This window comes from Akanthomyces muscarius, chromosome 1 (genome assembly GCF_028009165.1).
Source record: "Akanthomyces muscarius strain Ve6 chromosome 1, whole genome shotgun sequence".
NCBI lineage: Eukaryota > Fungi > Ascomycota > Sordariomycetes > Hypocreales > Cordycipitaceae > Akanthomyces > Akanthomyces muscarius.
The window spans coordinates 848,054-871,760 of NC_079241.1; the positions used below are offsets into that span (position 1 = coordinate 848,054).

The following is a 23,707-nucleotide window of genomic DNA, read 5'->3' on the forward strand; positions in this document are numbered from 1 at the left end:
AGGCATCCAATGTTGGCCAGATCGCAATATCCCAGCAGGGCCAAGTCTAGCACAAAAGGTGCACGGCGATCATTTCTGGAGGCGGCAGCAGAAGTCGACACTAAGAAAAGCAGGTCGGTCCGAAATCAAGAGTTTGGCCAGGGTTCCATGGCAGGATTAGCGGCGGGAAATGTGGAAAGCGCTCACGTCCAAACAGCATGATATTGCCCTTGAGTGTAATGAATCCACGGCCGTCGCTAAATAGGGCTGAAGCCCATCGTACGAAGCGACCAAAGTTACGCTCTTCTCGGGAAGGCCAGCGCATCTAAGTGTCACAGATTTTGTCAGGTATAAAATCACATTGATCTTTTTTAGTAATAATGACCTCTGTTTGTTGTGATTTTGGCGGATAGCGCGTGAGTTCGGCGTGCATTTCAAAAGGATGCTAGCTCGAGCGGAGCAATTGAGCTCGCGAGGGTCTAACAGACACAGCAAAGGGAGACATGAGTGTTTGCATTTGCTCACACGTGAGGAGTTTACAACTTACGGCAAGCCGAGGCCGTTAAAGGCGGCAAACTAATGTAGCTTGCAGATTCTCGCGTGCTAACGTGACATGCCTGCCTGCTTTCATCTCCTGCCTTCGATAGAAGGCAGCACTGAAATGATCAAATGTAGTCTCGAGTCTGGAGCTAAATCTAGGAAAGAAAAAGAAAAAAAGCATAAATAGATCGATGCATTCTCCTATCTGACGTCGGAAAATAGCACAAAAGCTGTCGCCAAGCAATTTGCTCTTCAAGAAGATCGTGATCTAGCTCCTCACGACTGCGAGAAAATGGTCGCGCTTCAAGGCTTGCTGGTCTCCGCCAGTCTAGCATTGTCAGCTTTCGGCTTGGCCATTGAGCGCAACGAACAAGCTTGCGCAAGTTACAGTAAGTTGTCGGCCACAACCCAAAAAGGTGTGGAATTTGAAATAGAGAGGCTGACAATAGGGGTTTTCAAAGCCATCATATCGGCCAGGGGAACTACTGAGCCACAGGGCCCGTCTATCGGCTTCAAGAACATGAACAGCAACATCTTGAAGCAGAAAAACGGAGGCAACGTCGTATGTACTGGAGTATTTCAAATTTTCTGCCATTTTCTGAGTATCCTAGTACAATGTTGTCTACCCAGCCGCCTTTGACCAAAACTCGGACCTTGGCACAGCTGATGTAAGTCCACCGACTCCTGCACTAGAGGGTGCAAGTATACCTTGTCGACAGCAGCGAAGCTAATTTAGCGCAATGTGTCGACACAAACAGATTGTCAGGAAAGTGAAAGAGTTGGTCGGTCAGAACCCGGCAGAGTGCATTATTCTGCAGGGCTACTCCCAAGGCGCCTCTGCCACCTGCGACGCGCTTCCGGAACTCACGGGGCCGGCTTTTGACGCCGTCAAGGGCGTGGTCCTGCTCGGCAACCCCGAGCACAGGCCTGACCTGACGTGCAACGTCGACCTCTACGGCGGCAAGTCAACGCGCAAGGCCGTCGGCTTCTTCGGGACCAAAGGCGGTATACCATCGGAATGGGCTTCGAAGTCTTTGGACGTCTGCAACTTTGTAAGTTTACGGCCACGGCGAGCCAGGCTCATCTACATTGCCTTTAATTTTTCCGTTGAAAAGCTGGGACTTACATGGACTCTACATAGGGCGATGGCGTATGCGACTCTGCGCACGGTATCGGCATCACTTTGCAGCATTTCGGGTATATTTTCAGTCCACAAACCCAAAGCATGGGTGCCAAATTTATGCTCAAGAAGCTTGCTCTTGGCGGTTGAGAAGCAGATAAATAAAACGCAGAATTCCTGTTCGATTGTAAAGCTTTGACAATTTGTCAAGCTCGACGACGTTGAATTAGTATGTCTTTGCTTTATCTCCAGAACACAATGGTGGAAATGTACGCATTGAGATACAGCCTCAATCTGTACACACGCATATGTGTGTGTGTGTGTGCTAATTTGAATTGACTCCATGTTTCTGTTCCATAGCATGCTCTCTGCAGTCAAGGCGATTTGCCGTTGCATTGTCACTGGTTATGTTGAGTGATGCTGGTTCTTAAAACAGGGATTAACTATAAGCTTCTCGGAAATGGAGTCGCCGCGTCACTCCGGCAGCAGCCCCGATCTACGCCTCGCAGACCACTAGCTTCAGCCCACCCGATGGGGATGATGACCAGAACTGAAGCGAGCTGTTCGACCAAGCTTCCTCCAGTCTGGCTAGGAAGCGTTCACTACTGAGTAGCTGCTGCTAATGTTAGTAAGATGACCATGTATCGACTAATTTACAAATGTCTCACCTCCCCGCACTGCTCCAACTCAGCCCGAGGTTTGTCCAGTTTTGGATCACCTATTCGTACAATGTCGAGGGTCGAGCCTGGACGGCCAAGCTGACTTCGCTTAGCATCAGCTAGCCAGAGTTAGCGTTGAACTCGCCCTTGCGCCGGACAGCCTTCTTATTGTCCCCGACTCCCCGTTCGCCGTCTCCCCCGCATGGCCAGCCTCCCCGCATTTTTTGTTGCTCGATTGTATGCCGCCGCTCCGTGGCATCGACTTGACATTGTAACCGCTGCACCAACAACTCGAGCCAGGTATACGAAAAGAATGATGTCTTCTCATATTCCACGGCGTTCTCGTCGTTGCTTCACATGCCAGACTCGCAAGAAGGGGGTGAGAAGAAAACATTGACATCAACAATGCAAGGTACTTGTTAACTTCTGGCGGTAGTGCGACTTGCGAGTTCCCGTCTGTGGGCAGTGCCAACGGGCCCGTTTAAACTGTCGAGGGTACTCCAACGAGGTGGTTTGGCTTGATACACAAACGACACTGCAAGAAAACACTGGTACGGGACGCAGAAGGGGCAAGAACTCTGCTGCTTCTACTCTCCCCGGCGCTTCCATTATCCAAGCCGACTCCCTTACCCGGACCGCTAGAAGGCAGCGCCTAGGCGGCTCTTTTTGGTCGGTCTTTCTACCTGGCGGCCAACAATGCAGTGGAAAGTCGCTTCCGTTTTGTCCCGGCAGCTGGACCAATGCTGCCATGCAGCTGCAGGACGGGGAGGCGGCGTTGTGCAGCATCGTTCTGGCACTCGGATCAGGCTTCGAGGCGGCCAGTTGCAAGCCTGGCGTCTCCAGCGCGGAGCAGCGTCTGCTGAAGCTGCAAACGATATGGCTGTACTATCGGGCTATTTGGCACCTGAAAGACGCAGCGAAAAGCCCGCACATGCTGCAAAGCGATGGCATACTGGCCACGACCAAGCTGGTGCAAATCTACGAGGTTCGTGTTGACTGTTCCTTTACTTTTTCGTCTGGCCCGGCACTATCGAGCACCAGTGTGCTAGATTCTGGTAGATTTGATTCCTGGAACCGGCACGCTAACTGTCCCTCATTGTAGATGTATTTTGGCCAGGGCTTCCAAGGTAGTTCCAGAGACAATGCCTCAAGGTACGCGAGCATTGAGGCACATTTCAGGGGCCAAATAGCCCTGATTAGCAGTCGCGGGCCTCGCAGCTTCGCGTCCGGTAGTTCGCATGACCTTTTTACGGACTATAGATTATATGCAGTGGGTTTCCACAAGCTGCTGTCTTGCATTGAGTTTGAAACTAACCGTCACAAGACTGTCTCTACCATTTTCGTGCGCACAACCCTTTCCATCAATGAAGGGGATTGGCGGACAGTTCCATGGCAGTTTAGCTCCAAGGATCCCAAGGACATACTAACCGACATCTTGCACGAGATTGTGTCACTTCTCAAGCGTCTAAATCAGCTACGAGCAGCAGGTGGCTCTGCCGAGAAACGAGATGAGCTACTCGTCGAGGCGGCTGGAGTCAAGCGCGCTTTGCAGTTGTGGTTTTCCGACCTCCCTGCAGACGCCAAGGTGTTTGACTATACAACGAATGCCAGTGTCCCGAGCGAAATTGCCTCCGATAGACAACTGTCGTTTCTCTACCTCGTTACACTATATTGGGTCGCATGCATGCTGATTGATACGACGGCCGGCTTCCTCGAACTTGTCAATACCGACAAAGAACGTCATCGGTCAGTCGAAGCAGGCCACGAGACGATCACCCATTCCTCGGAGGCAGCAAATCCAAATCTCAAGACGGACAAAGGCGAAGATGACGCGCATACCGAGTGCGAGATGCAAGAGATGGCCGTACTGGACGCGTCTAAAGGTTATGCGTACAAAATTGCACATACCATGCATTTAATGCGTGGCCCGCAGGTCGGCATCTGCTTTTATGGAATGTGCGTCGTGCCCATCTCGCTTGCCTTTTCGCTATTAACTGCGCTGGAGCCCGCGGCCCAGATGAGCGAGGAGAGGCAGATCCTGAGCAGCTCGTTGGCAGGCCATGCGCTCTATAGCTGGGTTTCGCAGTTTGCTGAAGAAACCGAGAATCCGATGGCAAGGCTCGAGCATGAAAAGGCTCGGCGGCTAAGATGGTGGACGAAGTGCTGAATAAGGAAGCGAGATGCGTGCAAATCAGTAATAATCATGTATTAATAAGGCAGATTTTGGCTCCGGCGATGTACCCGCATTTGACGGATCAGCGAACCATGGAACGATGGGCCTTACCGCAGACAGTCATAGCTATATGTTATTGGACAAAGCAATGGAGTCTGGCCTACTGCGCCGTCTGCTTCGTGTCCCTTGTCCAAACTAATAAAACTAGTCAGAGTGGGTAAAGTGAAGCAAACGTCTCTCCGGGCCGCTGACTTGATGGCTCCAGTGTTTGCTCCCAAAGAATGGGTTTTGGTGGGCGCGCCGACTTCGCAACGGCGGGGCAGCACGGCGGCACATTTCTAATCGCCCGTCCGTCATTGCGCGGGGCATGGGCTCTTTACTGGTGCGTTAGCCTGGGCCTGCCGACCCAAAAACCGCCACCATTCTTTTTCTTCCACACCCTTTCTACCGACAACATTCCCTACCGAACAATTCTTTTCCTTCCCGTCGTCACCGCAGAGATAATATTCGGTTAAACACAGACAACAAAAACATTTCATCGGCCGTCCTACCTCAATATCAAACACGCCCGGCCCTCTCCTTGGCCTTCCTCGACGCACACCCTTCGGGGCTCACGAGCCGAATCGCCGGAAACGAAGCTCCAACGTTCCCCCGAAACAAGCCTCGCCACAGAACGACACAATAAACACAATAAACACGATACACAACCACACCACCCCCCAGCCGCCTCAGCGCGCACCGCTCCAACCATGAGCGCCATCCTCTCCACCGACGACCTCAACGACTTCATCGCCCCGGGCGTCGCCTGCATCAAGCCCGTCGAGACGCTCCCCGCGCTTCCTCCTTCCACCGATTCCCAGGACGACACGGGCGTCATCCTCGACGGCGACGCCCGCTCCGCAACCACCACCACCACCGCTCCTCCGGCCGAAATCTCCCTGACCGACTGCCTCGCGTGCTCCGGCTGCGTCACCTCTGCCGAGGCCGTGCTCGTGAGCCTTCAGTCCCATGCCGAGGTGCTCTCCACACTCGACGCCGCGCCGTCGCTACAAATCCGTGGACCCGACCCCACAACCGGCAAGTACACCGTCGCAGGCCTCGAGAATGAAGAGGCCAAGCTGTTCGTCGCGAGCGTGAGCCCGCAGACACGAGCTAATCTTGCGGCGGCGTGCGGACCCGGCGTGACGGAGCAGCAGGCCGGCGTGATGCTGGAGACCTTGCTCCTCGGCGGCAGCGCAGCAGGTCTCGCCAGCGGCGGGCGACACAACAACGGATTCGCGTGGGTGGTGGACACCAACACCGCGCGGGAGATGACGCACGTGCTGAGCGCCGAGGAAGTCCTCGCCGACGACAGCAGGCCGACAGCAACAACAACAACACCGGCGAAGAAGCCGATCCTCGCCTCGTCGTGCCCGGGGTGGGTGTGCTATGCCGAAAAGACACACCCGCACGTGCTGCCGCACCTCTCGCGCGTCAAGTCGCCGCAGGCCCTCATGGGCACGCTCCTCAAGACGAGCCTCAGCCAGGCGCTCGGCATCCCGCCCAGCCGCATCTGGCACCTGGCCGTCATGCCGTGCTTCGACAAGAAGCTCGAGGCGAGCCGCGAGGAGCTGACCGACGAGGTCTGGGCGCGGTCGGGCCTGCCGGGCCGCGGCGTGCGCGACGTCGACTGCGTCATCACGAGCAAGGAGGTCCTCATGCTGGCCGAGAGCAGGGGTATGGATTTCTTCAACATATCGCGGGATGCGCGGCCGGCCATGCCGCCGTTTCCCGACCCTACGCTACAAAATTTCCTGTTCCGCCCGGACCATCCCCTCCAGCCCTCCTCCTCTCCTTCGTCCTCGTTATCCTCGTCGCAAAAGACCCCTCTCGCTGCTGGCTCGTCCGGCGGTCTTCTTTACCATATACTACAGAGTCGAGCCGCACAGACCCCCGGCTCTGAGATTCAAGTCATCAAGGGCCGCAACGCCGATGTCGTCGAGTACGTCGTGGCCGTTGCCGACGAGCCCGTTTTCAAAGCTGCGCGATACTATGGCTTCCGCAACATTCAGAACCTAGTGCGGCGTCTCAAGCCCGCGCGTCCGTCCAAGATGCCCGGCGGCAAGCCCTTTGGCAGCGCACGCCGGCCGACGGGCGGCAAGTCGCTCGAGTACAGCTATGTCGAGGTCATGGCCTGCCCGGGCGGCTGCACCAACGGCGGCGGCCAGATCAAGGTCGACGACGCCGTCGTCATGGAGCGCAAGAACCTGTCCAGCAAGCCCGGCCCGCAGGAGCAAAAGGCGTGGTTGGCCGAGGTGGACGAGGCATACTTTTCGGGCGACGAGTCGTCCTTGGCAGAGAGCGACGGGCCGGCGGCGCCCGACGTCGTCCTCGGCATCTCACACTCGTACATAAATGATACCCTGGCATATTGGTCGGACACGATCGGCATTGATTTACGTAGACTTGCATTCACCACGTACCGCGAGGTCATTAGCGATGTTGGAAAGGCCACCGAGGGGGAACGCGTGGTCCAGCTCGCGGGCAAGATTGGCGGCGGATGGTAAAAAGAGGAATGCACAAAACCATATACAGCATAGATAGCATAGATGCAGCTTGTCACAGCAATCAAGCTTCTTTAGCGCCGCGGCGCGCAAACCCAAACCCTCCCCTTCCAGTGCCATCCGGTCCGCGCGGTGCTCGAATCGGTGCGCCCTCGTCTCGGTTCTGCAGCCGCGTGTTGCCCACTGCGGCACCACCCGCCGTCTCGTCTCGCTTCGGGGCTCCAGAGTCCGGCTTCGGTGCGTAGTTGGGATCAAAGAGCTTTCCAGCGCTGGCCTGTGGCGCCGCTGCCACCGCTGCCCGGCGTGATTCAAATGGGCCGCGGGCATTATCCGCGCCTCGTCCTCCGCCGCGCCCTCGCCCTCTGCCCTGCTGCTGCTGCTGCGACCTCGAATCTGGCCTTGGGGGTGTCGTGGTGCCGATGCCTGGCGATGACCCGCGGGATGACGGGGCCGACTCTCCAAAAATCTTTGCGCGGGCCTCGTCGTACTTGCGCTGCTTCTCCTCGCGCTCGCGCTTTTGCCTGGCCCGCACTTCCTCGGGGCTCAGCTGCACCTCCTTCTTGGCGTCGTCGTCGTCGTCGTCCAGGCTGAGCTGACCCATGGCCCCCGAAGGACCGCCGCGCTTAGCAATGACGGGCTTTCGGCTGAGGACTTTGACCTGCGGCTTGAATGCTGCAGCCAGCGGGACAGTGCTGGCGGCCTCGACGTAATGGAACGTCTCGTTTGATTCTCTACACTTGAGTCAGCACCCCGCCCCCTTGCAGCATCGCTCTGCCACGTTGTTTGCCGCCGTCACTCACGCTGATTCCCAGAGTTTACGGTTTGATTCTGCGTGGACAGCCAGACGCTCAGACTTTGTCAAGACTGGCGCAGGAGTAGGATTCTCGGCCTCTTCCTTGGCGGCCTGATCCGCCTGGGCCTCCCAGTCATCGTCCCAGGCATCGGGAACGACGGTCTTTTTGCCCATTGCGACTGCGGAGTTCGCTTCTGAGCTCAAATATTCCTGTTTTCGCGAATGATGGAAGCAAAAGCTCAGATATAGGAAGATTGTAGTTGGTTCCTTGTCGGCACCAGCGGTAAGGCGAAAATTGACAAGTCTCTTGCACGCTTCCGGCAGAGACTCGACAGATGTCAACGCATGGATGTCGGGATTAAACGTGGGCTGAAACTCGCCAATTCGAAGCTTTTAGACATGTAAAGCGGTAGCTAGAGAGGCTATGGTCTGAGCGAAGCCAATGCTGATGGCCGACAGTCCGTGGTTGATGGCGGGTTTTTTGTGTGCGTCCACTCAGTTTCGAGGTTTCGGAAGTGAGTCCAGAGGGACCGGCCAGTGGGGCGCAGCCGAACAGCCACGGGCTGGTAGAGTGGCGCCACCTCTCCTGCATTCAACTAACGACATCTATTCACATTACATGTTTGGCAGGCTACGAGCAAAAAGGATATTTTAAACGGATCATCTTCTCTGAAATTCATATACAGGCCTCTGATTCTGCACACAATGGCCGACTCCTCGCCCGTGGCTCCGACCAAGCTCAACGCTAAAAGACAAAAGGATGACAAGGACTACCACAGGCACAGGCTGACAGATGCCACTTTCAACCCGAGTAAGTCCACAAAGGTTTATGGCAGATTGTATACTCGTCCGAGGCTAAAGATTCCATACCAGATCGCCATCCTGACCCCCTGGAGGCTCGTCCGTCGCCAGACCCAAGATTCAAGACGCCAGATGGCGTGACGGAGGAGATGACGCAGAACTGGCTATCCATGATCAGAGAGGCCAAGGCAAAAACAACTTCTTGACAGCTAGGAGTTACGCATTGCATGACCCTAGAAACCTGCTCTGAGCCGGGCTCTCCGAGACTGAAGATTAATGTTTGCTCTTCCGCGTTTACTACGGCGGTTAGGCTCCGCTTATGTGCGACAGCAGACGTCGTGAAATGCCCATTCACCAGATATTACAGTTACGCAATAGTGTATAATTAATAACAGTCTCGTATTTCATCTGGGCAAAAGACGCATCTCGTGGAAACTTGGTACATGGCAGTAGCTTGTGAGCTTTGGTCAATTTTAATCTTGCAGTAACGTACAATGCGGTTGTACAAGGAGCAGCACGGCCGACTCGCCTTTCATCAAAGCACCGCAGAGCTGAATATGCAGGTATACATGCGTCACCGGAGGCCATGCGTTTTTTTATCTGATATATGCTGGATGTCGTTGGCCGGAGCTGAGCCGCGCCGAATGCAGCCATGCTCTTCACATGCCGACACTCAGTTGCGCTTGTGAGTGAGCATAGGAGGTTGCGGTAGCGGTGTAAGATTTCTACTGTGTGGCTGAAAATGCAAAATTTTCCCTGGATTCTGTGTACTCGGCCTGCGGTGTAACGGCGGATGCGAACGATGCACCTCCTATTTCTGGTGGTACGTCCCTGCAGCGAACTTCGCCGGGGTGGAGAGGTTCAGACCGATGTCGACGCATGCAAGGCGCCAAATGCAAAAAAAAAAAAAAGATCATCGCTGTGTTAGTGCGTAGAAAGGAAACGTAGATCCGGCCAAGACATGATTTCGCCAAATGAAATACATTGAGCACCAATACTGCCAGCGACATTACGAGCTATTGCAGCCATGTGGGAGGTGCAGCAGCGGTCTTGAGTGGCATGCGTGGACAATGGGCATTGTGCCTTGCTGCAGATGTCAATTAGTTGACAGTAAATTTAGTAGATTGTCTTGCTGCGATGGCATGCATCTGCCACCCATCATCTGATGGTAGGCTGGTCCAAGCAAGATTGAAGTAGGGGGTGGCTGGTGATGGCGGGCTCCCTGAAAATGATGTCCATCATATCACTAATATTAGAGACCCGAGGCGGCCCGAGGCAAGACCAGATTCTGATATATGATGGCACAGAGGAGAAACAGAAAGCAGATTCGACCAAAAACAGCCGCTTGGGCTCTGGCAGTTTTCTGTCCAGGAGCGCAGCGGTCTCCCAGACCATGGCGCGCACACCGCTTCTGTCTGAGCTGAAGTGGCGAATTGATCTATATGTGGCTTTCTTTTTCCATGTGTACGAGAGAGGAGATGCTGTGAGAAAACGCAGTAGCGGATCGATGCACAAGCCACCGTGACGAACAATACAGTGGCTGACCTACAGAGCAGAAGAGGGCGGGCGGCCTGTCGTGTAGCCTGTGTGGGCAAGGGTTGGCGCAGCTGAGCCTCCCCGATATGGCCAGCAAGCTTGGTGTTCAATCTATTTTCGTGATGAGGAGGGTGGTGTGCATCAAAAGTTTAGGCGGGCTGAAACGTAGGAAAAGAAAACAACGCGGGCATTGCGAGAGGAAGCGGGAGAGGTTGAGAACGCGCAGAGTCGAGGTTACATCTGGAGCTTCCCGAGTACGGTGGTCCTGTCGCTTGCTTCCGTTACCAGCAGCACAGCTTGATTTGGGTAGTTGTCGAATTCGGCGAGGCTCGGGATTGCCGCGGCTGCATCGAGTCTGGTATCAAGGGTTTAGTACTAGCGATCTGTTGTAAACCAGCATGGGTGGCATTGGATAAAGCTACGCATGTATCCATGGACGGAAACAATGGATAGTGTTCATTCCTGCGCGCGCGAGTTGGAGAAGTGTAAGTGGGATTTGGTTTGTGGTGCCGGTCTTGGTTTGGCGGCGAGGTATTATTGTGGCCATGGTGGTCCGGACGGAGTCGCTGGTCTGGGGCTTGACGATTGGCCGGAGTGTGGAGGTCCATAAGTTGAATGACAAGGCAATCGACTGGAGGAGATGAGGGGTAGGAGGCCCGAGACTTCCGGTTCCGCTGGCACGGCTGTTTTATGTGCTTTTTATGATTGTTCGAAAAACACAAATTGGTCTCTTTTGCTGAGGTGTCGACTCGCGTTCCGTGCTTTTGCAGAGAGTAGTGATGACGCCGGCCCGGGTATCTTTGGAGGGGCAGGGGTGGCAAAAGATGGGTGCAGAGCCTCGCAGCACACTCAAGCTCTAGCTCGTTTCTTCTTTATAAATCGAACAATGACTCAAAAATGATGGGCTTTTCCTTTTCCTTCTTCGCCACAAGACGGCAATGCCCAAATTCGTAAGCCGATAGCTTGGCAGTGTGGTATTGCATTTTGTAGAGGGCGTACAGACGGCCAAGCCTTTCGAATTAAGGTCAAGAGACGCAAGAATGGGTGCCGCATGAGGCTCCCATGATCAGACAGACCCCGCCAGCACTCGGAGAAGACAGCCTTTCTGGCAGGCAGAAAAAAAAAGAATGATCTCATACAAGACTGGGATAGCTCTGGCTTCTTCCCCCTCCATAGCTGCGGGGAAGTGACGGTAGCGTCCCGCAATTACTTGTATAACTACTAACTAACTAATAAAGTAACACTAACTAACTTAGTTACCAGGTAAATGGGCGGAGGGCGATGGAGAGAGCCGCCGTTACCCACTGCATTCGGGGTTGCTGCAGGAGTTCAGCGCAGCTGGGGTCTGTGAAGGGGCAGCTGCGCAGGGAAAGGGAACGTAAAGGAAAGGGTAACTAATTAGCAAGGGAAAGGGATGACAGGGTGATTATGCAGTGCAACTGCACCATGCTTGGAATCAACTTGGACCCGTGTGGTATTGCTTGAGCAAAAGAGGCTGGTGGCGGACTGTCTGAAGCTTGTTTCTGGAGGGGGTGATTAGCAAGGTGAGGGAGATCTCTCTCTCTCTGCTGCTGCTGCTGCTGCGCTGTGCGGCCTGAGCTTGGGGAGGGAGGTGTGCAGTGGCGGGCGCACCCCAGCACGTATTGATTAGTTAACGAACGAACCAGCTATCCATACAGAGGTGCTTTGCTGGTGGCGGGCAGAGGCTCTTCGTTAGTCTTTCGCGATAGCGGCGCTCCCTCGTCACCTCTGCACTTGCATCATACATGTACCTCATCCATCGCACGCACAACGTTTTAACGGCATCAACCAGAGACGGCTGAAACCTTGGCTCGGATCGACATTTACGCCGTTGGATTTTCTGGCTTCTTCTTATTCATTCCATCAATTCCCTTTGTATAATTCTATTCATCACCACTCTCGTTTCTTATCTAATTCTAGGTTACGCCTTATTATACGACGCCCGCCATGATGACTGGAAACGACACGACGCATCACAACAACGGCGGAGGATTCGATTTACTGCGCAGGGCGACGCAACAGATGATGTCCAAGTGAGTGGGATATTTTTCATCGTCTCTTTCTTTTACCCTTGTGCCGATTTTTACACTTCATCTTCCGTCATATTCATCATATCCCGTCGAGTGGCGGCATTTTGGGTGGTTCTCTACTACAGCGGCCAGCCCAGCAGGCGACATGCTGTTACCTTGTTGGTGTGCCGCAACAAGCAGCGCTGCCTCTTATTAAGCGCCAAAAAATAATCGTGGTTTGGTCTCGACAAAAGCTTGTCAAGTTGGTGTTTTCCAGAAAGCCGGAACGATGCCCCAAGCAGGGCGAGCGAACAGCGAACCGGTGAGCTCCTGATATCGATTGGTGAGGGGTCCGGACGAACAGCAAAGGCGTTATTGTCAGCAACGACCATTCCAGCCCCATCGCATTCGCCCCTCTGACAACGGCGAGTGGCGGGCGACGCAATGGGACTGATGAGAACAATCAGCCTGGCTAGCCGCCTCTGTCTGGCAGGCAAAGGTCAGCCAGCAAACAGCTCGCTAGTTGCGATGCCTACCTACCTAGGTACTGGTAGCTGGCCAGTTGGTGGCTCTGCTGGCATGGCCGTCAATGGTTACCTACCTACCTTAGGTACCTTAGGTACCTACTGCTCCGCCCCAGCGCCGCGCTTTATTATGGGCCGGAGGGGGCGAACAGGCTGCCCAGCGGTGCGGTTTGCGGCGACTTTTGCGAGTCAACGAGTTGCGAGTCAGCCCGGCTACAGTGGTGGTATGCTACCGGTACAGTGGTGTGCTGCGGTGGAGGGTGCGCTGGAGCCCGCTGGAGCCTGCTGGAGACGTCGTGTTGGCGGTTGATTGGCCGCTAACCGGCGCTGAAGACTCTTTGCTTGCGGCCAAGGCTTGCTGCAGACTCTTTGGGTTGCACCAGCCTGACTCGCCTGGCCCGAGCTCGCTTCCCGTCTGCTTCTGGCTTGCTTCTGCAGAGGCTTCCATTGTTCCAATCGCCCAGCCAGCCTGTCTTGCTCTCTGAACCCATCCGTGTTTGCCGCAATCAGCCTGCTGGCCGTCTCCTGTCCTGGTCCAGTCCTGGTCCTAGTCCTGGTCCTGTCGGCCCTCCCCGGGCGATTGCGAAACCACATGGCAATTTCGATGCGCGGCCCAGCCCACATGGAAATTGGCTGGACAAGACGGATCGCGCTGCGCATTCGCTGCGAAGCACCACCCTCGAATAAGTGTTTGAGAATCGGGAAGCAAGCTGTCTGCGAGGGAGATCCCTGCCTGCCTACCTGCCTACGTCAAGGTGCAGCGAGCCTCGCCAATTCACATGCAGGCCGCCTTGACTCGGCCAGCCACGCACGCTGTCACTCAGTGTGCCAGTGACCGTACCTGCTTGCCTGCACTGCGATTGCGCCGTGCCAGGTCTCGGGCATGCAATTGCTCTGACGCACGACGCCATGATCACTAGAGCACCAAGCCCACGGCCCCCGTGGCGCTGGACTGGGGTGGGCCGGCCAGAATCTCTTCTGTGCCGCGAAACACTACAAGGATCAAATTTTCCATGGTCTTGCCAATTCGGGAAGCTCGCCTACTATTCCCGATGAATACATGCATAGTACTGGTACATGCATAGTACTGGTACCACCACCACCACCACTGGCACAGACAAAGGCACAAACACAAGCAACAAGCAACACGGGACACTGCATCGTCTCCAATTGACAAGGTGGAAATGCCATGATGACTATTTGAGACCCTAAATATATGCTTGGGTTCAGTAGGGCAAACGCCGCCGCGCCACCACCACAGTCACTGCCTCGCTGCGTGTTGGGCTGCACTGTCCTGCCACCGCTAAGTACCTGCCTACCTACCTACCTTAGGTAGTTATTAGGTAGTACCTACAGGTACCTACAGACTACTGTGGCTAGTGGCCACCAGTGCGTTCGTCAATACCCGCAAAGGCCCATCCATTCTGTCTCTCTGACACTGTCAATCCGTTGGCCCGCCCAGCAAAAAAAAAATTAAAATCCATTGCGGCAGCCAGATAAGTTAGAGTCAGAGAAAGGCCAGACACTGCAAATTTGACATATCCGCTCTCGGAATTGCCGCCCGGCCTGCAGGGGGCGCAAAGTCAGCCAGCCCAGCCAGCCAGCCAGCCCAGCCAGCCAGCCCAGCCAACCCAAGCTTTGATTGCACATGCCTCAAAACCTTGTATGCTGGCTCTCATACTTGATCGCTCACCACATTTTCATCTCCATAGCAGCAACTTCTGCTTTGTCTTTTTTTTTTTTCATTCGCCTCTTCCATATATTGCATCCTTCTGCTATCCTATTTTTCGACTTCCCCATTCCAGCAACCCATTCAAATCCTGCACTTTGGCGCACGAACCAGTTTTTCCCGCTGCCAGTCTCTCTTTGGACAGCTTCACTTCCACGACCAGTGCCACTATTCTGGTCTTCTTGCCTGGGCGGGCAGCCATGAACTAGGCCTTTCTCACCATCCTGCTTCGTTCTGTTGGTCATCTCAAATTGCCCTCTGGCTGGCTAGCTTGCCGAGACGGACACGCAGAAACGCACCAAAATCTGCGGCGCCGGAGAGAACCACTTCAAACTATCGCCCAAGCCCCTCCCTCCCCCGCGCTCGCCGCCCACTCTACCACGCCTTTTTTTCCTCTTCGTCTCCTCTTTGAGCGCTGGGCATTTTCCCTTCCCTGCTCCTGACTCCTCTTCATCCTCCTCTGGCCTCTCAGGCTTGCACCCAAATAATCTCTCAATCATCTGCCACCATGCAGACTGTTGACCAATCCACCACTAGAACTGCCGCCGAAGACGATGGCATCGACCAAATAGGCTCAGAGACCCCACGATCCGGTATTGCGACGCCTCAGCCCGACCCTCACGACAAGCGCCTTCCCGGGATCATGAGCTACTTCGGCCAGGTTCGTCAAGACCCTTCTACAACTCCTCCGCCTTCCTCCCTCGACTCGCGGCAGCACAGTGTCCGCAGCACATCACAGACTCCCCAAATTGCCCTTGTTGCTGCTGCGCAGGCCGAAGCCGGTGCCCAGACAGCTGAAGATGATGAGTCTCGGCCTCTGGCTTCCGAGGAGACACAAATGCGCCCGCCACCTTTACCCCCGGCACGCGCACCGCCTTCTCCGTCCTCGAGCGTCGCTCCTTCAGATGCCTTGGCGGCCGGTCATCCTCCCGTCCCTCTGTCTGCCAAGTCGGGTCCTACACAGCATCTCACAACAAACATGCATCCCTATCCTACCCCTCCACCGTCACAGCCTTGCTCCTCTGCAAGCTCCGCCATCCATGTGGTGAGCAGCCGTCCGCAAGACTCTGCACCCGCTGGCCGGTCTGCTTCTCTTGCCGCCAGTGCCATGAGTGCCGCCCAGCAGCTGTCCTTTAATACCCGCGGCGTCCACTCTCTAGACGAGAGCCGCGCCCAATCTTCCCACCCCCATGACACTACACTTTCTAATACTTCTAATTCTGCTTCTTCTTCTTCTTCTTCTACCACTCAACCGTCTAGCAAGTGGTTCTCTTTTGATGGGCTCAAAGAGCTAACACGTGGTATCATCTTCAAGAGCGGTACCTCTACCCCGACTAGAGCTCTCTCGACTGCCCGACCCTCGCAGTCGGACAGCAAAGACTTACTTTCTCGCACCAGCAACGATGGTGCCGAGGCCAGTGGAACTCAGACCCCGCGCTCGACTGGCGCTCAGGTCCCCGCCGCTCGTGGCAAACTGACGGTCAAAATCTCCGAGGCTCGTGGCCTGCGCAAATGCAACGACCCGTATGTCGTTGCGGTCTTCCAGCGCTCCGAGCTGATATCAGGCGGTCCACGGCCCGTCGATGACGAAGAACCACTCAATATCGCCCAGGCCGCTATTGGTGGTATCCCTATTCAGCGATCAGGAAGCGATTCCGGCCGCCCCATGGCCATTCCCATGCGCAGCCGCCAAAGTAGCAATACCAGCATTACCGATTACAACACATTTCGAAACCGCAACGGCCGCAATGGCTCTCTCACAAACCCCAAATGGGATGCTGAGGCCGTATTGTATGCATTGACCCTCTGACCCCGCACAATTTCACTTAGCTAACCCAAACATAGTGACGTCGTCGATTCCGGTTCCTTAGTAGATGTGTCCGTATACGACCACAGCGCCAACGGTGAGGAATTTCTCGGCCATGTCAACTTTGAAGCCCCCAGGGAAAAGGAGACAGCGGTCCGCGGCTGGTTCCCCCTCAAGGGTCACGTCAACACCGTTGCCGAGAATGCGCCCACTGGTGAGGTGTTTGTCGAAGCCCTCTTTCAGCGCACCGAGAAGAAACACTACGGACCTACCGATTTCGAGATCTTGAAGCTCATCGGCAAGGGAACATTCGGACAAGTGTACCAGGTTCGCAAGAGGGATACGCAGCGTATCTACGCCATGAAGGTGCTACAGAAAAAGGTCATTGTGCAGAAGAAGGAGGTTGCCCACACCGTCGGCGAACGCAACATTCTTGTCCGCACCGCCACCTCCGACTCGCCCTTTATCGTCGGCCTCAAGTTCTCTTTCCAAACTCCCTCCGAACTATATTTAGTCACCGACTACATGTCTGGTGGTGAACTCTTCTGGCACTTGCAAAAGGAAGGCCGCTTCGACGAGAGACGCGCCAAGTTTTACATCGCCGAGCTGATCCTCGCCATTCAACATCTTCACAACAACGACATTGTCTACCGCGACCTCAAACCCGAAAACATTCTTCTCGATGCCAACGGTCACATTGCGCTCTGTGACTTTGGTCTCTCCAAGGCCAATCTAACAAAGAATGACACTACGAATACGTTTTGCGGCACCACCGAGTATCTCGCCCCCGAAGTTCTGCTGGATGAGTCAGGCTACACCAAGATGGTCGACTTTTGGTCGCTTGGTGTCTTGGTCTTTGAGATGTGCTGTGGCTGGAGTCCATTTTACGCCGAGGACACCCAGCAAATGTACAAGAACATCGCCTTTGGCAAGGTTCGCTTCCCGCGCGACACACTATCGCAAGAAGGCCGCAACTTTGTCAAGGGTCTGCTCAACAGAAATCCCAAGCACCGACTAGGCGCTACCGATGACGCTGAGGAATTGAAGCAGCACGCCTTCTTCAAGGACATTGACTGGACCCTGCTGACTCAAAAGCGCATCGCCCCTCCCTTCAAGCCCAAGCTCAAGTCTGAAACCGACGTGTCCTATTTTGACCCCGAGTTCACCACGGCTTTGGACCAGAACGGATCACTCAACGAGCGCGCCGCTGCCCTCGCCCGAGGTTACGCCGCCTCGACGCCGCTGTCGCCCTCGGTGCAGGCCAACTTCCAGGGCTTCACCTTTGTCGACGAGAGCGCGCTGGACGACCACATGCGCGATCGCGCGCGCACCGACGACGAGGACATGGATGACGCTGGCCACCACACTAACGGCAACGATGATGACTGGGATAATTTGGACGATTTTGATGTGAAGAAGGGTAACAGAATGAGCGGCATTGTGCGCACTTCAACCCACGACGAGCAAATGGTGGGAGGAGGGCACTTTGATGATTAACATGCAACACTCTGTCCATATCTGTGATACCCGCGCATTAAAGAAACAGGAAAGAGGATGATGGAAAAAATTCGAAACAAGAACGCATCGGTGGGAGAACCCAAAAAACTATTTTTTTTTATTTTTAATTGTCTTTATGAGATTACGGAAATGGGGGCTTGGCGGAAACATTCGGATTGGCGAGGCAAACTTAATCACGTACAGACTCATTTTGGCGTTTGGAATGGTGACTTTTTTTTTCTTGGCTTTTTATCTTGCCTCTTTTTCTTTTTTTATAATGATTTTTTTGGCGTTGCTATTATTGCATTCATGTTGAGTGTTTATTTTATCCCTACGAGTAATGCTGCAACTTGGTCAATGTGTGTGGCATGTTTGTTGTAAATTTGTATCCTGCTTTTTGAAAAAGAACGAAGAAGAAGAAAAAATCAGAAACCTTGTCTCAAAAAAATGTCAGCATACTCGTCTGTCTCTCTCTTGTATGGGTGTATTTCATTTTGTGAGCTCTGAAAAGGACAAGGCGGGAAGAGAGTAAAACGTAATCATGGTGAATGGATAATGGATGTGGACAATTGAACACCTCATATGGGTTATCGCCATGCATGAGATTGTAATGGTAATGGTATTATCTCTAGTTCTATATTCCTGATGCAATTTACCCTCCCTTTTCTACCATGGCTTTCGTGCTCGCCTCTTCCTCTTCCTTTTTTTTTTTTTTCGCTTCGAGGCAAGTGATCTGTAGTGAGTATAGCACTATGGAGTATGCCGTCATTTGCTTTAGTTTGGCCTCTTCTCTGCTGTAATGGATTTGCGATTAAACCTGCTCCATGCCATTTTCTTTTTAAATTCAGCATGGATATGCATCCTGTGGTGCCGCTGCTACCTTCACCGAACATGGGATCCAGGCAGATATAGTAGCTGTGCATACGGTCTCGTAATGACGGCTAGCACAGGATTTACGTACAGTTGAACCTGGCACGGCCCTTCATTGCAGTAGACCAAGTCCAGAGTCATTTACATGCCCATACAGGTCAAGAGCAGATCTTGCACGCACACACAGCCTACTAACCATTGATTGTCCGAGTCTGAAATCACGTCGGGCTAGTCACATCATATAGGACGACAGATCGCTTAGGATTGTTGCATTGAGACAAAAAGAGATGATCAGAGAAACAGTCAACAGCCTACACCCATGCAGGGCCGCCTCATTTCTTTTACAAGGAAAAAATGTACAACAAGGATTCGTCAGTCGCCAGAATCCTGTTTCCGCCCAGCCCGTTACGACTGTCGCGCGGATAAGCAGTCGTCGACGCGAGAAAGGCAGGTACAAAAGAAACGCAGCAAAACAGACAAAGTGCGCAGGGGAGCAGCCTCATTGCTGGTTCCTGCACTCAGCCAACTGTTTTGCCGATGCTCTTCTTCCCCGGCTCCCAAATCGCACGACCCTTCTTCTCGCGTATAACCCAAGAATTAATATCCCGTCCCCTGTCCATTGTCCACCACGCCAATTCGAGCGCCGAAAAAAAGTATGCAGGTATTTTAGAGTGCCGGCTCGTTGTAGCGGATGTCTGGTTCGTCCCCATGTGCGTTCCAAACGAGATTGTAACTTCTTTCGCTCCCCATTATGCACGGTTTATATTTGCGCACGCGCGTCGTTTAGTGCTTGACGTCCTCCTCCTCGGCCTCGAGCCAGTCGGGAAGGGCGGCAGGGGTGCCAGAGGCCTGCTGAGCGGCGTCCTGGCCCTCAATCTCGACGGCCATGCTCTCGTACTCCTGGAGGTTGCTGGCGAGGTCGGCCTCCTCGGGGGACTTGGGGGTCTTGGGCTCGGCAAAGGTCTGGACCTGGCCGACAGAGTCGGACTCCTTGACGGCAGGCATCTTGTAGGCCTTGAGCTCTTTGAGGTACAGCTCCTGGACGAAGTCGGCTAGAGAGAAAACACAGCTACGTTAGCTTCAGTGCTCCTGAAAGTGCGGTTGCGGTAAAGCCCGTCAAAATTGGCGGCCCGTGATTAAATGAGTCCTCCGAAAAATGCGGAAATTGTTGAGATGCCGTTCCGTTCATTCAATTGATATGCTGGCGGTGTGCGGCGAGCTTTGTTGTTCGGCTGGGTCGGGCGTTTCGGCTGCTGCAAATCCGCTGTTCTCCGAGGTGGTCGTGTCTCCGTTCGCGTGTACCAAGGGAGTTCGCCGTTTTCCATTCAAGGCCAGGAGGGGAGGGGATTATCGCTCAAAAAAAGTTCTTACCTCTGCGAGAGACGGTAGGAGCAATAAAGGTCCTCGTCTGCATCGATCGCGAGACGGTGGCGATGGCAGAGCGGGCGCGCTATTAAGATGCCCCCTCAGTCAGCAAAAGCTCTCCTCGCAACGAGAGAAAAGGCGGCCAAAATGCGCAAAGTGTGCGGCAATGGCGCTGGAAAGCGGAGAGTGAAACACGTACAGCGACCCGAGAGATTTGGCTGAGCATTTTGGATGGATTGGCGTTGCTCAATGGGAAACCCAAGACTGGCAAGATGGACTGAGGGTTTTGTGAAAATCGTGATGTCGACCTCTGTCTCTCCCCCGGCTTAGTCCGTGGCTGGTTTCCAAGTTTCTGCCTGAGGCCCGGACAGTGCCAAGTTTTGGTAGGCATCACGTGACTTCATCTTGGTCGCGAACCTGGCTTCGAATGGGGAAATGTGGCAGTCTACACCGGAGTGCAACCAAAATAAAAGAAACTGGGACGGCCTGTATTTAATATGTGTTTGCTGATAGTTTCAGGCAGTTCGCAGTGATTGCGGACCAGCTTCGATTGTTTCCATCGGGGCCGATACCTGAGCGCATGGTTCAGTATATCCAAGGTGGAAACACGGATGTGACAGAAAGCAAAATAAGATTGAGATTCGCTCTATATACGGCTTAAAAGCTCTATCAACGCCAGATAGCCATTACATATGTCCGAAAGAAAAGCAACTATTCACGATGGCACCGCGAAGCAGCCAAAATGTGCTCGCGACAAGCACAGCATTTCGCCTACCGACTCGAGGCTTCGTCTGAGCCAGCTCTTGCCGTCAGGCCCTTGCGAGAAGGGCTGCCGGTGCCTTCACTCTTAGCCCGTTTGGCCTTTCTCATCTCGAGCCAGGGAATGGAGAGAAAGTAAGGTCCAGCAATGACAGCAGCGAGCACAATGTACGCAGTGCGGAAAGCCATGCCAGCGCTGGCCAGCTTAAGGCCCAGGCCGCCATTGATGATGCCCAGAATGATGAGCGCACGGCCGTACCAAACATGGATATGACTCAGAGCACCACGACGTCCTTGGCGTTTGTAGCTCGTGTGGTGCAAGGCACCCAGAATCGGCTGCAGGAACATCAAAGCACACACGATGATTCCAAGACGCGTGTGTGTGTTTTGCCAGAACTTTTCGTGTTAGAAATTCACCGATCGGGGGTTATTGACAGCATCAAACTTACAATACCAAGTCGATGGGCCAGGACATAGCCCAGGCCTAGACCTGCCCACATGGCCAGGAAAGCCATCGTCTGAAACGCAGCGTGGAATATCCACTTGCCGATGAAAGGCATCATCAAGGCTCCGGCAGGATACAGGATGACCCAGACAATCATCATCAGAACTCCATGGCCATAGAGTAGTGTGCTCGAAACAGGCGAACCAGATCCGCCACCTGGCGAGACAATGTTGCCGCCGCCGCTGCCGCCGCCGTTACCGTCGCCGCTGGTGTTGTTGCCATTGGGGTTGCTGCCTCCATCGGTACCCGTGAACGGGTTCGCATCGGAGGTGATAGAGGCCTGGCTCAGGTCGATCTGGAAGATGGAGTGGTCGTCGTGATAGTCGATGCGCGCGCTCTTGTCCTGCGAGTTGATGGCCTGGCCGGTCTTCCACGCCGATATCCAGCCACTGGAGCCCGTGAGGCTGGCGCTCTGGCAGTCGCCGCAGCGGACATTGGCCACCATTTCGTCATTCACCACGCCGGAGCCGGCGAGCAGCTCAACCTCGGAGCGCTGCGTGTACTGGGGCATGACGTGCCCGACGCCGGATCGTGTGCTGAGCGTGACGTTGCCGCTGCCGTCTTGGTACATGAGGAAGATCTCGGCGCCCCTCATCTGGCTGCCGATGCCGAGGGCCGCCCATTCGTAGGTGTTGGGCGCGCGGAGTTGGAAGTAGACGTTGCCGGAGCCACCCTTAATGGCTGATTCTGGAACGCCCCAGCTGAAGCAGATTTTTGAGTTGTCGCCGACGCAGTGAGGCTCACTGGCTGCGAGGGCACCGATTGAGCCTGAGAGAGAGATGATATGTTAGCAACGGGGATGAAGTCGTGTCTGCAGATGCTGGGTCGTACTGAGAGTAGCCAGCGCGACGGCGCCAGCAAAAGATTTGCCCAATCCCATGCTTTTGTAACGGTTCAAAGCGTAGGTACTGTTGTATTTGTGGCTGACGATACTCGTGTTTGCTACAGAGTAGAATGTGTCCGCCGTATTGCGCGAAGCAGTGTAGGCATGAAGTATGTGAATACTGCAGAATTCTATCAGAAATGTTTGGACAGCGGAAAGATGCGAAATCGAGGAGGGCCAGCTTCAGACTTGTACTCAGTCCTCATTCTATCTAGTGTCTGCCACCATGCAGGTTGTGTTACACGCCCCCAATGATTACCACGCCTCAGAGGAAGCCAGACCAGGGCTAAGGAATCATCAGTACGAGTACGGAGTAAATTGGACAGCCTGAGCTGCCCAGTCTACAGCGTCATCCCCGCCCAAAAGGGGTGTTTGGTGGTTAGATGGGGGTAGGGTGTAGATTAGATAAATTAGTACATATGGTGCCAACTAGTGTTTGAGCATCTGGGGGTCATCAGTGATCATCTCATGTGTACTGGTACGCAGTTGCGCCGACGGTTTCATGGTTGCATGGTGCCCGGTGCGGTGCGGCGCCTCCAGCCCACCAGCTGAGTCTGTGATTCCATCAGAAAAAAGCGATTTGCGCAAGTTGTGTACCCTTTTGAAGTGCACGTCATCTCATACGCGAGCGATAGACGCCAAGCATGCATCTGCCGAAAAGGCGTTGTTGCTTTGGGAAAAGAGTCGACGCGCAGAATGCCAGTAAGAGCAGGACGAATGACAATCTAGCCAAGACTGACAGAGGCAGAGAGAAGATACCGTGGCGTGTACCCAAGTGCCAGTTGCAACAAAGACAAAAACAAGCTTCGGCGCCCCAAGAAACAGCCGGCATACTGGTAGCAATGCCTGGTCTTTCATTGGAGGGACAGCTGCGTGTCTCTCGGTCAGTGTCCATGCCGGGGAAAGTGGCGCTACTGGTAGTTAGATTTTAAAAAGTCTAGCCCGCCCTTGTACCAGTAAGCCCCAAGCTTCTGGGCTAGAGTAACTAGCGGCTTCGGCTTCGAATGGTGCCGCCGGGACAGCAAACCAGCCGATTGCTATTTCAAATTAAAGAGGGTTGGGGAGGGGGAGGGAGAGTTGCTCCGTTATCATCTGCTCGATGCTCATCGTTGGTGACTATTCGATTTGGGCTAGGTCGCAAGCCTTGAATCTCCCCGACGGCCGCCCGTGACGAACTCTAGCTTTGACGCTCTGTGTTGCGTAATGAGGCAGTGCGCGACACTGGATGGTGTTTCCATTTTCTTTTTTGGCTCCTTTCTGCAAAACCGCCAAGAGAGGCTCTGGCTTAGGCGTTTGACGATCTGCATGAGGGATTGGCAGTTTCGGCCACGGCTTGGGGTTGCATTGGTATTGGCAGCGCGCTGGTTGGACGGTGCTGTACTCAGTAAGTTAGCTGGAATGTCCTGCCGGGGTGTGTGCCCGTGCCCATAGTTACACACCACCGCCGTTGAGCCTTGCATTATCAGATGTGCAACTCAAGCAGGGCGAGAGTCGTCTCGCAGCTACGTAGTCTCTCCCACATTGCCAAGCAACCTCTTTTCACCTTTGGCGCTGTGCATGGACGAACCAATCGGTAGAGCAAAGCGGCAATTAG

At 54.3% G+C, this 23,707-nt stretch overlaps 8 protein-coding genes across 8 annotated transcripts; 5 read left to right on the plus strand and 3 right to left on the minus strand.

The window, feature by feature from the left end:
- Positions 1 to 811: 811 nt before the first annotated feature.
- LMH87_005193 (uncharacterized protein) lies at positions 812 to 1,789 on the plus strand (the record flags this gene model as incomplete). Its single annotated transcript, XM_056202869.1, has 5 exons — positions 812 to 908; positions 981 to 1,081; positions 1,131 to 1,187; positions 1,278 to 1,571; positions 1,661 to 1,789. The coding sequence occupies 5 exons, from the start codon at positions 812 to 814 to the stop codon at positions 1,787 to 1,789; spliced, it is 678 nt and encodes a 225-aa protein (XP_056058384.1).
- Positions 1,790 to 2,611: 822 nt separating this feature from the next.
- On the plus strand, positions 2,612 to 4,465 carry LMH87_005194 (uncharacterized protein; the record flags this gene model as incomplete). Its single annotated transcript, XM_056202871.1, has 5 exons — positions 2,612 to 2,677; positions 2,735 to 3,283; positions 3,401 to 3,450; positions 3,559 to 3,568; positions 3,623 to 4,465. 5 exons carry the CDS (start codon positions 2,612 to 2,614, stop codon positions 4,463 to 4,465), a joined length of 1,518 nt encoding a protein of 505 aa, XP_056058385.1.
- Positions 4,466 to 5,220: 755 nt separating this feature from the next.
- On the plus strand, positions 5,221 to 7,017 carry LMH87_005195 (uncharacterized protein; the record flags this gene model as incomplete). The annotated part of the gene is made up of 1 exon (XM_056202872.1): positions 5,221 to 7,017. The coding sequence occupies one exon, from the start codon at positions 5,221 to 5,223 to the stop codon at positions 7,015 to 7,017; it is 1,797 nt and encodes a 598-aa protein (XP_056058386.1).
- Positions 7,018 to 7,078: 61 nt separating this feature from the next.
- On the minus strand, positions 7,079 to 7,981 carry LMH87_005196 (uncharacterized protein; the record flags this gene model as incomplete). Its single annotated transcript, XM_056202873.1, has 2 exons — positions 7,079 to 7,745; positions 7,815 to 7,981. 2 exons carry the CDS (start codon positions 7,979 to 7,981, stop codon positions 7,079 to 7,081), a joined length of 834 nt encoding a protein of 277 aa, XP_056058387.1.
- A 531-nt stretch (positions 7,982 to 8,512) lies between these two features.
- LMH87_005197 (uncharacterized protein) lies at positions 8,513 to 8,814 on the plus strand (the record flags this gene model as incomplete). The annotated part of the gene is made up of 2 exons (XM_056202874.1): positions 8,513 to 8,618; positions 8,681 to 8,814. 2 exons carry the CDS (start codon positions 8,513 to 8,515, stop codon positions 8,812 to 8,814), a joined length of 240 nt encoding a protein of 79 aa, XP_056058388.1.
- Positions 8,815 to 12,112: 3,298 nt separating this feature from the next.
- Positions 12,113 to 17,731, plus strand: LMH87_005198 (uncharacterized protein; the record flags this gene model as incomplete). Its single annotated transcript, XM_056202875.1, has 4 exons — positions 12,113 to 12,198; positions 14,965 to 15,088; positions 15,743 to 16,218; positions 16,273 to 17,731. The coding sequence occupies 4 exons, from the start codon at positions 12,113 to 12,115 to the stop codon at positions 17,729 to 17,731; spliced, it is 2,145 nt and encodes a 714-aa protein (XP_056058389.1).
- Positions 17,732 to 19,384: 1,653 nt separating this feature from the next.
- LMH87_005199 (uncharacterized protein) lies at positions 19,385 to 20,192 on the minus strand (the record flags this gene model as incomplete). Its single annotated transcript, XM_056202876.1, has 3 exons — positions 19,385 to 19,653; positions 19,973 to 20,051; positions 20,166 to 20,192. The coding sequence occupies 3 exons, from the start codon at positions 20,190 to 20,192 to the stop codon at positions 19,385 to 19,387; spliced, it is 375 nt and encodes a 124-aa protein (XP_056058390.1).
- A 545-nt stretch (positions 20,193 to 20,737) lies between these two features.
- Positions 20,738 to 22,763, minus strand: LMH87_005200 (uncharacterized protein; the record flags this gene model as incomplete). Its single annotated transcript, XM_056202877.1, has 5 exons — positions 20,738 to 21,121; positions 21,175 to 21,998; positions 22,062 to 22,234; positions 22,590 to 22,667; positions 22,726 to 22,763. 5 exons carry the CDS (start codon positions 22,761 to 22,763, stop codon positions 20,738 to 20,740), a joined length of 1,497 nt encoding a protein of 498 aa, XP_056058391.1.
- Between the last annotated feature and the right edge of the window lie 944 nt (positions 22,764 to 23,707).